The following is a 14204-nucleotide window of genomic DNA, read 5'->3' as shown; positions in this document are numbered from 1 at the left end:
AGCCCTATAAATGTGACGCGTGTGGAAAAGCCTTATCACTAGTTATTGTCCAACTCTCTGATGCATAACAGGTGATTGCGAAGACTATGGCCTGTATCAGACGCACCTTAGTCTCCAGAGAGACACCACTGCATAGTCCCCTGAATTATTTGCTCAAAAGCTGCTGATTATTATATTTTTGGGGAACACTGTTCTACATGGTACAGCCTTCTTCTGTCAATTTGCTATAATGAGGTAATCTGCAGTTGCTCTGATGCTGAATCTTGTGTCATTGGGGTGTCAGAAGCATAACTGTCACCCATGGTGGGCAGTGTTTGGTGGAGTAGTTTAAGACAGGTTTGGAAGCAGGAGTGGCTTCCACTTCCTACACCACATGCCTCTGGAAATTCTATGACCTTTGAGAAATGAAGATAGGTATAGAAAGGCTTCTGGTGTTTTATTCCTAGCACCGCAGTGAGTCGTGCTGCACTGGATGACAATTCACAACAATAACAAACTCCACTGTAGGAATGAAATTTCCCCGCGGGGATTTAGGGCTGTGTTTCCGCCCGGAGGCATTTTTGTGACGCACCACGAATAGCAGCAGCCGGAAGAGGAAGTGTCTGTGTCCGCGGACCTGTCGGATCGGCTGTTAATGGCGATTTGGTGAGAATTTTCTTTTTCTCTCGACATTTCTCGTGACTGATGAGCGAGTGACCGGAGGTTCCGAGTGTGCGGCGGCTGCCCCCGCGGTCCGATCGTGTCCGGCGGGTCCCGGAGCCCCGGGCCTTCGTCTCCCCCGCGAGTGGCCGCCGCTTCCGCCATTCTTACCCCTGCGGCCTTAAGCTGCCCAGCGGCCGTGCTCGTGTCTTGGGGCCTCTCTGGGCCGGGAGGTGAATGTACGCGGAGGACCAGGGTGGGGGTCAGTCCCCGGGGGGTCGGGAGGTGAGTGTGCGCGGAGGACCAGGGTGGTGGTCAGTCCCCGGGGGTCGGGAGGTGAGTGTGCGCGGAGGACCAGGGTGGTGGTCAGTCCCCAGGAGGTGAATGTACGTGGAGGACCAGGGTGGTGGTCAGTGCGAGGGCGGGAGGGCTGGACACTGTGCTCAGGGCATCACACCCCGCGCCACCTTGGGGTCACCGCGCGGGCCCGGTAGGGAGGTGGAAACAGGGGTGTTCACAAAACTGATCACCTTCCAGAAATGACATGTATTTCTAAAATTATTATCAAGTAAGTGTCATTGTCCGAACGGTGGTTTTCATCTCTTTATTTTTAAGAAAACATTTTTTTATGAGTCTCTCTGATGTCTGGGCTTCAGCAGGGCAGGAGTGTTGCATTGGTTTTTTAGAATTTATTTTTTAAAAAAATGCAGATTCTGGTGACAATTGCATTTGCTCTTCTTTGATGATTATTTAAATCAGATGTTTAATTGAGACACTTGGATTGGAAGTAGTAGGTGTGTTTTCAATTATGTTGATCCGACATGCGGGAGAAGAATATTTAGAGTTCTTTTATTAAGTTTCCCTGTCAGATAGACTTTTTGACCACTCATGGAACAGTGTGTGTGACCTGTATTGGTTGTTGAAAGTGTTCATTGAGGCCCTGAGGGCTGGACTCAGATGACAAACCCAGAATTGATCTGGCCTGAATTAGATACTGGTGCTCAAGTTTCATTTTTCCTACCAAAAGATCTCCTCTGTAAAGGCATATCTGGTGACACAGACATTCATCTTATCAGTGATTCAGTATTGGGTCAGAGTGTTGGTAAAGAGAGCAAAATGGACAGAAAAAGGAAATTCATCAAGGTTGTAAAGGGGCTTCCAGAGTCATCCATACTGGATTCTTGCTGGAATCAAGAAGAGTGTCAAAAGGCTGATATTATTAACTGAAAGATCATGAGACTTATTTGTTGTCGTTAAATAGGCGTCTTTTGCTTATCTGTATAAAATGTGATATAATCGCTTTACCATTCATTCATTCCATCTTGTCTTGCCAAAGTGACTTTTTGGTGTTAGTAAAACTTCAGGTTGGAGGATGATCTTTGTAATAGCTAATTTCCTATGTATATTTCACCTTTCTCAAGTCATCTGCTTCCCTGATTTTTAACTATTTTTAAAATCTGTTTTATTTATTGTTTCACGTGGTTTTTAGGTTAATTTGTTTTGTGGGGCAACCAAACTAAACCGTTTCCAATTTTAGCCATTTTTAGGCTGCTATTTTATGCCGTCTTACTTGTTAGTGGTTTTCAAGTTTTTCTGTCACACTAGCAGAAACTACAGCCTCTCCAGAATTCATCTGTTGCCTTCACATTGTATACAGACAATTGAACCTTTCGAGAAGAGCGAATCTTTCGTTCAAAAAAAATTGTACATCAATACCCAGCATCCAGTCCGGCAAAGATCATACACTGAGTTTACTACTTTTTTCTATTTCTGATCTTCAACTTTTATACTCTTGAGGAGAATCACATGGTATCTCAGAAAAAATTGGAAATGTCTGAATTGTGTCCTTCACAATCTTGATGAAAATGTCTGCCTGTTTGCAACATGGCTCAAAAGAGAACTGGAGGAAATCACATTCCTGTTTTCCTGCCTGGAGAGGCCTTATTTCCTCTTCTGCACTAGAAAGAGTAAATTTTCCCATCTGATCCTTTGTTGATAGAATGAGCAGATTCCTACAACTATGTGCAAAAAAAAGAAAAAATACTCCTCTTGGAGGCTCAGGTTTCGTAGGTGTAAGAAAATGTATTTTTGCTTATTTTTAGGTCTTTAAGAGATGTTGGTTTTGATATAAGTAGATGATCTCATAGTGTGCAGGAAATTTTTTGCAATTAATCCCCTTTCACCTATTTTTGCTTGTGTGTTTTTGACTCTTTGAAGTTTCTTGTTTGTTGATCTTGTGAGATTGTAAGTGTTCTGCTATATTACATTATTACGTTGTCATAGCAAACTCATGAACGCAATCTGTCCAATACTGCTCAATGTATTAGCCATGTTCCTAAACAAAGTATTGGCCAAACCAGCCGTTGCTTGGAGAAGGTTAGCCACAATCTGTCGTGATCCACGCAGTCAAATGCCTTTGCACAGTCAACGAAGAACAGATAGACATTCCTCTGATACTCTCTGCTTTTAGCCAAGATCCATCTGACATCGACATTATATATCTGGTGCCACTGCCTCCTCTTCTAAACCCTGCTTATATTTCTGGTAGTTCTCTGTCGATGTAATGTTCCAGTCGTTTTTGGATAATTTTTACTCCGATTTTGCTTAGGTGTGATGTTAGTGATATTGTTCTCGTGTACCGTAGAGTCAGATCTGACATATAGCTGCCCCGCCAGGAAATTTTCAGAGGCAGCTATTGGGATAGGATGAGCTTTCCCGTCCTTTCTCCTGGTGGCATTGAACCATGTGCCTTTGGGATTGCCTTGCAGCTTCTTGCCACTAGGCCCACAGAGCTCTGATATTAGTGATAATGTTCTATGATTTCCACACCTTCTTTTTTTAAATGAGACTAAATATGAATCTTTTTCATACTTGGTTTTGTTGCTGTGAGATGTTGCTATTTTCTGATAATTTCCACATTCTGTTGTATGGTTTCTCCCGCCCGGGGAGCTCTGCTGGGTTTATCAAGGTGTTGGGCTGTCAGCCCAGAAGCTTGACAAACCCAGAGACTCCATATTGAAGAAAAGCTGTCACTGTTCATGTATTTCATACTGTATAACTGCTTAGAAAGGTGTATCTTGAAGTGGTAATTAATTTGTCAGGGTAGAGACAGAGGTATATGCCTGGTCCCAAGCTCCTTTCACTCATATCTGTCTTACCACCCCCCCAAAGCTGAGGCCACACCACCCGTCTGCCACAAAGGGTTGCTATGAGTCATATTACTGGACGACACATCACAATGACAACATCTGTATAACTGTCTGTGTCTGTCTGTATGTCTCTTTCTATTCATGTGTGTATCTGTCTATCAATATACGTATCCCTAGGTCTGTCTATTTAATTGTCTACCTGTGTATTTTTTTCTAACCTGTGTGTCTTTATATGTGTCCATCCATCCATCCATCCATCCATCCATCCTTCCATCACCAAGATGACAGCATTATAGAATGAAATTGGAAGGTATTTCTTTCCCTTCCCTGTTTTCTCTCCATTTTTACCGTCATTCTCTCCCACCCATCCTGTCACATCAGCTAGGACCCCTGAACCACAGACCCCCCTCTGAAGCCACCTGCCACCCCGTCACCTCCCTGACCCCCTCATCACTGCATTTGTCCCCCGAGCCTCATTCTGCGGCCTCCTCCCCCAGAGCCAGGGGTCTCAGGTGACACCTCCAGGGGAGTCGAGGCCGCAGATTGAGGCTTGACGTACCTGCAGGGGGCCTTGGCCTGGGTGGTGACTGACCCTCCTCATGGTCCCCCCGTGTTCAAGGTAGCCTGTGGACGAGAACAGAGGAGCCGTCTCTCCAAGACCCACGTCTGCAGCCACACGTCCCGGTGTGAATCCCCGCCCAGAGCTGCCAAGGAATAAAGGACCTGGCGGTCACCATCAGAAAACCCGCCCATGAGAACCCCGGCTTCGGCTCTGCCCCACACGTAGGGATTGGTGACGGGAAGTCCATCCTCGAGGGTGGACCTTCAGGGGATGCCCAGATGGACAGTCCTATCCAGGGATTCTTCTGAGGGGCCTCACAGACACGGTTCCTTTCCTCCCCCATGACCGTGAGAGGCAGGCAGAAGAATGGATGTGCAGGGGAGGAATTTAGAACATAGCTCTGCTCAGTGCTTCACACCCCACACCTCCTGTCCTGGAGGGAGGCAGGGACAGACGCAGTGGACAAAGATACAAGTCTTCCAGAAATTACATCTGTTCTGCTTGGGCTAAAACATTGTTGCACTGTCAAAACTGGAGGTTTTGTTCACAGTACCTCAACCATACGTGTCTCCTCTGTGATTCCTGGCTTTCACCAGGGAAGGTCATCATTTCTAAGAATAAAATGAAAATTGGGGTGAGGACTCTATCTGCCCTTCTTGTCTGGTAAATGTACTTAATGAGATGTGGACTTGACAGACAGGAATGGGACACAGGAAGTGTGATGCGGACCGTGTTTATCCCACTTCTAAAAGGAAGACGTTTGCAAAAGAACTGTACTCTGAACAATTTCACTGTCGGGTAGACTTTGGAAGACTGTGTGAAGAAACAGGATGGCCTGTCCCAGTTGTTGAAAGTGTCCTTTTTTGGATGTGAGTTGACAGAACCACTGTGTGAACATCGTAGAGGTTGAAGCACAAATTGTCTTAACAAATACTCTCTTCCCTGGGTCAAAGACTTGTAGCACAGACCCAGGATATAAGCAGTGAAAAAGTATTGATGAAATAGGGCTTTGTTAAAGACTGCAAAATGGACAACACAATGAAATGAAGCAAAATTCCCTAGGAGAGTTCAGAGTCATCCATGCTGCACTCTTACTACAATTAAGAAAAGATTCTTCTTATTAGGTGAAACATTATCAGATACTGTTTTCTCTAATTTTAATAGGCCTGTTTTTCTTTTCTCAATACTGAGATGATACAGTTACTTTGACATTTATCGATTACACGGTGCCTTGCAGAAATTCTTTTACTGATCTGTTAGTAAAGCCTTAGTTTAGTGTGAAATCGGTGAAATCCCTCCTTTCCTGTCTAGTCACACATTTCTCAGTTTACTTCCTTTCTTTGTTCTTAATCACTTTTAACACCATTTCATTTCCTGTGGCTGCCTCTGTAACTCCTTTTTTTTTTTAAGGCTGGCTAACCAAACGAAATCTTTTCCTATTTTAACCACTTTGTTGCAACCACCTTGTGTAACCATACTTGTTACTGGTTTCCAAGTTTTTCTTTTACATTAGCAGAAACAACTGCCTCTCCAGCATTAGGTTCTCCCATCTTCTTCCTATTATATGGTGATATTTGGACCTGTGGAAAAGAACGAGTCTTTGATGAAAAAAAAAATAATTGTACTTCAGTCCCCAACACATGGAGTCTGTCATCTTTTTATAACCCCCACCTCCTGCTTGTTGCACAGAATCCTGTTATTTTAGAACAGTTGGGATTAAATATACTGTCTCTCCCTCAGTCTTGATGAGTAATTCAAGCTGACATCAAAGAGAACAAGAGTAATTCAGGTTCATGTTTTCCTCCCTGGTCAGTCCTCCGTTCCTCTCTGCTCTGGAAGGAGTGAATGTCTCCATCTCTCAGTTTGTTGGTAGAAGGTATCCACCACCCCTCCCAAGTGTGTAAAACAGTAGAACTCTTGGAGGGTCAGGTCTGTTCTACCTTAATTACAAATGCCCTCTTACAGAGTATTTCCCGGAGCCTGGAGACTCAAAAGCTCCCAGACTCATTGTCCTAGAATTGAATCAGTTACTGTGTAAATCTCACAAGAGGACATTCTCTAGATTTTGTTTCAGAGTTGCTGACCAAGACGTAGACACCTCATCTTCCTAAGACTAAACTGTCATAGTAGCCGCAGTCCTCCTTAAAGGCTAAGCCCTGTGAATGAAGCTAAAAGTCCACCCTCTTCTCTGTTGCCTGAACATTATTTCCTCTGCACTGTCTCTCTTTCAGGTCTCAAGTGTGATACAAGGAGAAGTAGTCCCCTTCAGGCAGCTTAGGACCCAGAAGGGACCAGCGTGCATTTCTTTCAACTCCAAGGAACCATTTCTGCCACTGTGAAAGGCGTGTAGACCAAACATTATCCACCTGCCTCCTCCAAATTACCTTGTGTTCTCCTGCCAGTTACAACACTCTTGGGATTAGCAAAGACATTCCCTTAGCATTGCAGAAAGTGGAACGAGGAAATGGTGAGTCCTAGACAAAAGGTCTTTCAACCTTAAATTGATGGTGTTGGATAGAAACTCTTGGGGACCCGTTATGTTCTGTCTGCCTGCAGTCTTCCGGTGAGGAGAAACAACGAAGGAGCAGGCTCCTGGAATAATCTTTGGAAGCCTCCTAACTCCCTACTCCCTCAATACTCGGCCCTTTCTCTGTGCACACTTTCTCTGCATGGAGATTTCTAGGATACTTTCCTTATGTGCCCATAGACCTGGGCACACAAGCTGTTATCCTCAACCGCAGAATCTCCTGAATCAGATTCTGGAATTGGTCCAACAGATTTTTATCGGTTATTTTCACACTGGTTTGTGTTTGGGCTTTTGATTGTTTTTACTCAAGTGTAGTCTTTTTGTGTATTTTGTTTTCAGAACTTTAGGGGTGGGGAAAGAATGAAGTGGGTTCTTTGCCTCTGCCTTTGTTATGCCTGTGTTTCATCTGTGTAATGATTGTCTGTTCTTTGTACTTTATCATTGTAGCCGTTTTCTGTCTGGGACCTGAGGACCTGGTGCTGTTGTTGTTGTTGTTGTTGTTGTTATGTGCCGTTGAGTCGTTTGCAACTCATAGCGACCCTATGTACAACAGCCCTAAACTCTGCACTGTCCTGTGCCAATCGCACTGTCTCCAAAACACCCATCCCGATTACCCCAGTCACAGAATCAGTCCACCTTATTAAGGATCTTCCCGTCCTGTACTGTCCCTCCACCCTCCCAAGCATGATGTCCCTCTCCGTCCCTCCTACCAACATGTCCAAAGTATGTCGGACGAAGCCCCAGAATCCTTGCCTCCAAGGGGTAGCCTGGTTTAACCCTCTCCAGGATGAATCTGTTTGTTTTCGTGACAGTCCATGGTATTCTCAGTACTCTTGTCCAGCACCACAGCTCGAAGGCATTAATTCTCCTTCTATCCTCCCTAGTCATTGTCCAACTCTCTGATGCATAACAAGTGATTGCAAAAACCATGGCCTGCATCAGGCGCACCTTAGTCTCCAGAGAGACACTGTTGCTCTTGAGTACCTTTGAGAGGTCCCTAACGGCAGACTTTCCCATCGCGATATGCTTTTTGATTTCCTGGCTGCTGGTGCCACGAGTGTTGACCGTGGAGCCGAGCAAACTGAAGCTGTGAACAGTCTCAATCTCTTCGCCATCCATCCTGCTGCCGCCAATTGGTCCAGTGGTGAGAATCTTTGTCTTCTTGACATTGAGCCTCAGTCCATACTGAAGGCTGCAGTCCTTGACCCTCTGCAGCAAGTGCGTGATAGTAGCTTTTTGTAAATCTATACTTTCCACAGACTCTCAAGGACCTTAGTTTCCCATTAATTAAGACTTCACAGCTGGTCTTCTGGGTCTTAAGAAGTCTCATGTCTGCTCCCTGGTTCCTTGGGACAAGTCAGCGTGCTTGTCTGGGAAGCTGTTTTCAGCTGACTTCTCCCTGAGTGTTCTCAGAGCAGTATTCTTGACTTCACATGCTGACAGTCCACCCACGCACAGTGGCTTCAGAAAGTCTCCCTTGCCGTGGACACTCTGTAGGAATCATTGGTAAGCAGAGGTCCTGATGAACCACAACAGGCTCTTCTGTGGTCATTCACAGTCCTCCGTCATTTAATGAGAGAATGATAGATGTTGTTTGCTAGTGCACCAGACAGCCTCAGAAAACTTAGAGCGCTGTTATTTCCTGCTGGATGGCAGTGAGTTAATTAGTGTTGAGTTCTTGCATTACAGTCGAAAAGTAAAGGTCACTCTTTCTTGAGAAATATCAGAAATACTGAAATTTAAGTTCTTGGAGTACAGTTTTCCTAAATTCCCTTGAGCATGAGGTATAGTTCTACTGAGAGGCTTGTTGTTCTGTGCCATTGAGTTGCCGGTGACTCATGGCAAACCTGTGTACAACAGCACCAAACCCTGCTCTATCCTGTGCCAATTGCACTGTCTCTGACACACACACCCCAAGTACCCCAGTTGGTCCATCACATCGTTGCAAACCGGACGCAGAAAGAAAGCAGGGGCACGGGGAAATGAGTTCAGAGAAAAGAGGGAAGGCTGAGGCATGGCACTGTGAAAAGGCCCCTTTTTTAGTCTCTCTCTGGTTTTTATTTCCTTTAGGCCAATCATCCTCCAAAAGGTTCAATCTCTGGAGACTATATTTTTCCTTGAAACTAAAGTGCTGCCAACATAACAATGGTTACGCTTACTCTTTAAACTTCAGACCAAAGCTCAGACGTGGTGTCCCCTCGGGTGGAAGGCTGGGTGGAATTCCCTGTTTGCAGAGGGCCTCCAGTATCTCCTCCAGGGGTCTGCGCGGAATTACCTGTTTGCAGAAGGTGCTCAGTCCTTGTCCTGGGATCCTCTGATCTCAGCTGTGGTGCGGCTATCACTATGCTGGAGAACCACAGTCTTCCTCTCCTGTACTGTCCCTCCACCCTCCCAAGCATGACATCCCTCTCCAAGGACTGGTCCCTCCTCGCAACATGTCCAGAGTATTTCAGATGAAGCTTCAGAATCCTTGCCTCCAAGAAACAGCCTGGTCGCACCCTCTCCAGGACAAACCTGTTTGTTCTCTTAGCAGACCATGGTATATTCAATACTCTTCTGTAACACCACAGCTCAAAGGCATCAACTCTCCTTCTGTCATCACTAGTTATTGTCCAGCTCTCTGATGCATAGCAAGGCATTGCAAACACCATGGCCTGGATCAGGTGCACCTTAATCTGTAGACTGACACCATTGCTCCCCAGTACTTTGGAGAAGTCTGTGACAGCACACTTTCCCAATGCAGTTTGTCTTCATTTCCTGGCTGCTGGTGCCAAGAGTTTGTATTGTGGAGCCAAGCAGACTAAAGTTGTCCCCAATCTCAGTCTCTTTACCATCTATTATGATGCTGCCAATCGGCGCAGTGGTGAGAATGATTTTTTTAATATATATATATGTTGAACTTCAGTCCCCATTAAAGGCATTGACTATGCAAAGGGAAGAGTAGTAACAGACAGTTGATAAGAAGCATGGAGTCAGTATTGTCCACATGTTTGTCCTGCTGCTTTAAGTCCATGATTTCCAACATCAACAGCTCCTCCTCTGTTCATTTGCCTAACTACTCTCTGTCTCCTGGGTTCAGTCGTCCACTGTAAGGTCTCCCAGAGACCAGACCCATCAAACGAATAACTCCCTTGACTGGAGAGATAGAGGCTGGTAGTACAGAGACTGGTGAGCAGTGGTCCAGGCTGACTGCAGCTGCATAGTGTGTCCCAGACTAGCAAGCGTTCCAAAAGACTGCTTGAGTAGCACTGAGGTCTCAGGACCTTCTGTGATCCTTTCACAGGGTGGGACGAGTCTCCTGTCTTAATGCATCTTCTTCAGACAACAAATACATAAGCAGAAAACAGGCAGTTACTGATTGTCTAGGAAACACATCTGAATGATAATCCTTAGACACCCAGACTCAGGTTATTTCAGCAGGTGGTAAATCTGAGCGACAGGGTTCAATGAGATTGTACACAGTGAAGAAATAAGGACTGAAGTTTGAGACTCTTTCAGTCTTCTTTTCTTTTTTGCATAGGTCTTGGTAGAAACTAAAATCTTGTGTCCGGTCAGTGTGGTTTCTCTGTTTTTAGCTCTCTCAGGGTCACGCTTTGTTCTTATTCTTGTTGGTGAAGTTGGTACCTTGCTGATTCTTGTTGGTGAAGTTGGTACCTTGCTCATCGAGTATATGTTGTGTGTTTTCAGGCACTGTTGTTCCTCCAGGACGTGGTCATTCTTTTCAGCCAGAAAGAGTGGGCTTTGCTGAATGACGCTCAGAAGAAACTCTACGAGGACGTGATGATGGAAATTTTGAGAAACCTGGACTTAATAGGTACAAATAGCATTTTCTGTATTTTCTCCGTATTTTTAATGCACACAATATTCACTCATGAACCTTGCTTTTGAAGTTGGACTGGAGAATGGGAATATAAGGTTGATGAAAAGCGGCAAAATTTCCTTGGCATTTGGCACTCACGTGTGAGGAGAATTACTCATTTATGTGGCCTCTGTGTCTGATAGTACCTGTGTTCTTCGTGGCATTAAAGGGACTCAGTTCTGTAATACTCTTAATTGTACACATCATTTTCATAGGTTTGAAGTCAGAGAAAAGTGTTATTGGAACAGTGGGAATAGCTCTCACGTAGGGGCCCCTGTTTTTGGCCCCAACTGTCAAATTGTGAAGTCACTGACCGTCTTTGACATGAACCAAGGAGAAAAAGGGACTTTTGTTGTCCTGATTGGTAATAGGCTGCTGCACTGCAATCCCAAAGGTACACAGTTTTGGGCCATCAGCTGTTGCACAGGGGCTCGAGTGTTGGCCAGTCTCCTCCCGTGCGATTCACTGCCTCTGAAGACCTCCTGATGGGTCACTTTCAAGTCTTTACTTCATAGCCACAAGAAGTTGTCTTTTTGATTGAGAACACAGTTGATCCGATCATTGCTGGTCTTTTTTGAGTCTACAGACCTGTTGAGGGTGAAAATTGTGCCTATGTTGGTCTTTGTTCAGTGCAGTCTGTCCCTTACTCTTTTTGTTTTCATAGAATCAAACTTAGTTTTCTTTTTGCTGCAGGCAGTCTGAACGTGCATGATGGAGAAACCATTTCCCCTGAGTGTACACAGTTGAAATTTTTAAAGACTCCCCCTCCCTGGCATTCAGGAAGAATGTCAAAACTCCGTGACAGAGAAGATCTACATAGAAACCAAGAGGACAGTTTGAGGTGAGTATCATTCAGGTGGAAAACAAATCCTTGTAGCAAACATAGGAACTTGGAGACAGCCGTCAGAAAGTCTCGTGATTGATGAAACCAATTGCAGGACCAGTATTTTGGCTAGACTACGATATGTCAGTGTCATTGAGGGAACACTTAACGCGTCTTCTTCATCACGGATAAAGGGGAACATACTGATTCACAGCTGTGTGTTGTCTGTCTTGAGCAGAAATCCCACAGGAGAGGATCTTTGTGAAGGGATGGAGGACAGCCACCCTGGGAAAACCTTCAGCAGAATTTCAAATGTTTCCTACGGGCCAAACAGTCGTCTGCAGGTTGACTTTCTGAGGACTCGCATTGGTGAGAGCAGCTATGAATGTCACAGATGTGGACAACATTTCTGTTCCTTCTCCGCATTTTGGATGCATGTGGTAGAAGCGCATGAATGGGCACAAAGCTCTGAAAACGATATTAATCCTTTGGTTTTAGCTTCTCGTAAAGCATTTACTTTTCCACGTAAGCTTTGTGAATCTACAACAAATGGGAGAGCCATTCCTTCTTCCTCACGCCTTCAGCGTCCAGCAGACGTCACAGTAGGTGGAAGCCTTCCCAGTGTAGAACGCCCTCACTCATGTCAGATATGTGGAAAAGCCTTCAGATTTTCCTCAGGTCTAAAGAAACATACAAGAACACACACAGGTGAGAAACCTTATGAATGTCAGGAGTGTGGGAAAACATTTTCACAAGTAAGTCCCTTACAACTCCATAGAAGAATGCATACGGGCGACAGGCGCTATAAATGCCAGGAGTGTGATAAAGCCTTTTATGAGCTGAGCAAACTTCGCAGACATCTGAGAATTCACACAGGAGAGAGACCTTACCAATGTCAAGAGTGTGGGAAGACATTTCAGCAAGCCGGGACCCTCACTTTACATAAAGCAGTTCACACAGGAAAGAGACCGTATGAGTGTCACGAGTGCGGGAAAACGTTCTCACAGTTGGGTCATTTGCGGACACACAGAAGAATACACACGGGAGAGAAGCCCTATAAATGTGACGCGTGTGGAAAAGCCTTTTACGGCTCGAGCCAGTTCCATGCGCATAGAAAAATTCACACGGGAGAGAGACCTTATGAATGTAAGGACTGTGGAAAAACATTTCGGTGGCCCTCTGACCTCGTTATCCACGCAAGGGTTCACACAGGAGAGAGACCTTATGAATGTAAGGACTGTGGAAAAACATTTCGGTGGCCCTCTGACCTCGTTATCCACGCAAGGGTTCACACAGGAGAGAGACCTTTTGAATGTCAGGAATGTGGGAAAACCTTTTCCTATCGGGGTCCTTTCAATAACCATCGAAAACTTCACACGGGAGAGAAACCCCATGAGTGTACGCAGTGCGGGAAAACCTTTGCCCAGGCGTCTACTCTCACCGTACATATTAGAATTCACACCGGAGAGAAACCTTATGAGTGCAAGGAATGTGGGAAGACCTTCACGCAATCCAGTGGTCTCATTACACACAGAACAATTCACACAGGAGAGAGACCTTACGAGTGTAAGGAATGTGGGAAGACCTTCAAAGAACCACACACTCTGGCAATCCATCGAAGAATTCACACAGGTGAGAGACCTTACGAATGTAGGGAATGTGGGAAAACATTTGTCCAAGCCGGTCAGTTCAGCGCACATAGAAAAATGCATGCAGGAGAGAAGCGTCTAAGGAATGTGGAAAACATTTCTGCCATCCGGTGAACTCAACTGAACAGAGAAGAATTCATATAGAAGAGAGAGCTTTCATCAGTGTAAGGAATGTGGTCAGACTTTCAGTGAATCAAGGAATGTGGTCAGACTTTCAGTGAATCAGGGACCAGCCCCTCACAGAGAGAATTGACACAGAGAGAGACCTTAGGAATGTTAGGACTGTCAGAAAAGTTTTCCTTGTCTGCTGAACTAACTAAACATGCACGAATTTATGCAGGTGAGATAATCTTATGAATGTCAGCAATGTGGAAAACTGTTTTCACAATTAAGTACCCTCATTGGACATAGAAGAGATCACCCAGGAGACAGGACTTAGAGAAGAGAAACGTATTGTGACTCTGGTACGGGAATTAATCTATGAAGAGATCACCTAAGATGACCATCTGAATGGAAAGAATGTTTGGCGGTCTGTCCCCAAGCAGATACCGTCAGGAACATACACGGATTCACGTAACAGAAACCTCTTAAACTGTGAGCAATTGAAGACACAGTTTATCTCCTCCTCCCTGGATTTGTTTCACTGTGGAGACAGGCTGCATGAATGGAAGATATATAGAAATGTGTTCAGTCAGTCTGCCCTCACTGGGCACCCAAGAAATCACACTCGATAAAACAGATGACTCTGAAAACCATGAAACAATTAGTCTTCATGGTCATGTCCTGTTCTGTCTTGCAGAGTGAGATATTTGCAGAGGTTTTTATATTTGTCCTGTGTGTGGGAAGCCTTCATTGTTGGTTGAAGTGGCATCTATTTTGTACCACTGTGTTAAATTGATCTTTTTTTGTGTTCTTTTTTTTTTTTTGCAAATGTGGGGTTTTGCAATGATCATTGTTTTCCCAAAACCATATCAAAATTTTTCTTAAATTTATAAA

The 14204-nt window shown here is 44.8% G+C and overlaps 1 protein-coding gene and 1 pseudogene across 1 annotated transcript; both read left to right on the top strand.

Moving 5' to 3' along the window:
* LOC102843137 overlaps positions 1-4658 on the top strand; it is a 25807-nt pseudogene extending 21149 nt beyond the window's left edge.
* A 7170-nt stretch (positions 4659-11828) lies between these two features.
* LOC102877401 (zinc finger protein 658-like) lies at positions 11829-13647 on the top strand. The gene is made up of 3 exons (XM_006903341.1): positions 11829-11928; positions 12238-13284; positions 13559-13647. The coding sequence occupies exons 1-3, from the start codon at positions 11829-11831 to the stop codon at positions 13645-13647; spliced, it is 1236 nt and encodes a 411-aa protein (XP_006903403.1).
* The last annotated feature ends 557 nt before the right edge of the window (positions 13648-14204 follow it).

The sequence above is a fragment of the Elephantulus edwardii genome, unplaced genomic scaffold, assembly GCF_000299155.1.
Source record: "Elephantulus edwardii isolate Elephantulus edwardi_28Jun2011 unplaced genomic scaffold, EleEdw1.0 scaffold00573, whole genome shotgun sequence".
Taxonomy (NCBI): Eukaryota; Metazoa; Chordata; class Mammalia; order Macroscelidea; family Macroscelididae; genus Elephantulus; species Elephantulus edwardii.
The sequence above is the reverse complement of the archived record's forward strand: the minus strand, read 5'-3'. Positions and strand labels throughout refer to the sequence as shown.

Excerpts from the sequence above, each read along its gene's own strand:
- LOC102877401 (XM_006903341.1), top strand. The coding sequence starts at position 11,829 with ATGGAGGACAGCCACCCTGGGAAAACCTTCAGCAGAATTTCAAATGTT. Across the intron at positions 11,929-12,237 it reads CTTTCTGAGGACTCGCATTG|GTCTAAAGAAACATACAAGA; the intron begins GTGAGAGCAGCT and ends GATTTTCCTCAG. Across the intron at positions 13,285-13,558 it reads AATGCATGCAGGAGAGAAGC|CTTATGAATGTCAGCAATGT; the intron begins GTCTAAGGAATG and ends AGGTGAGATAAT.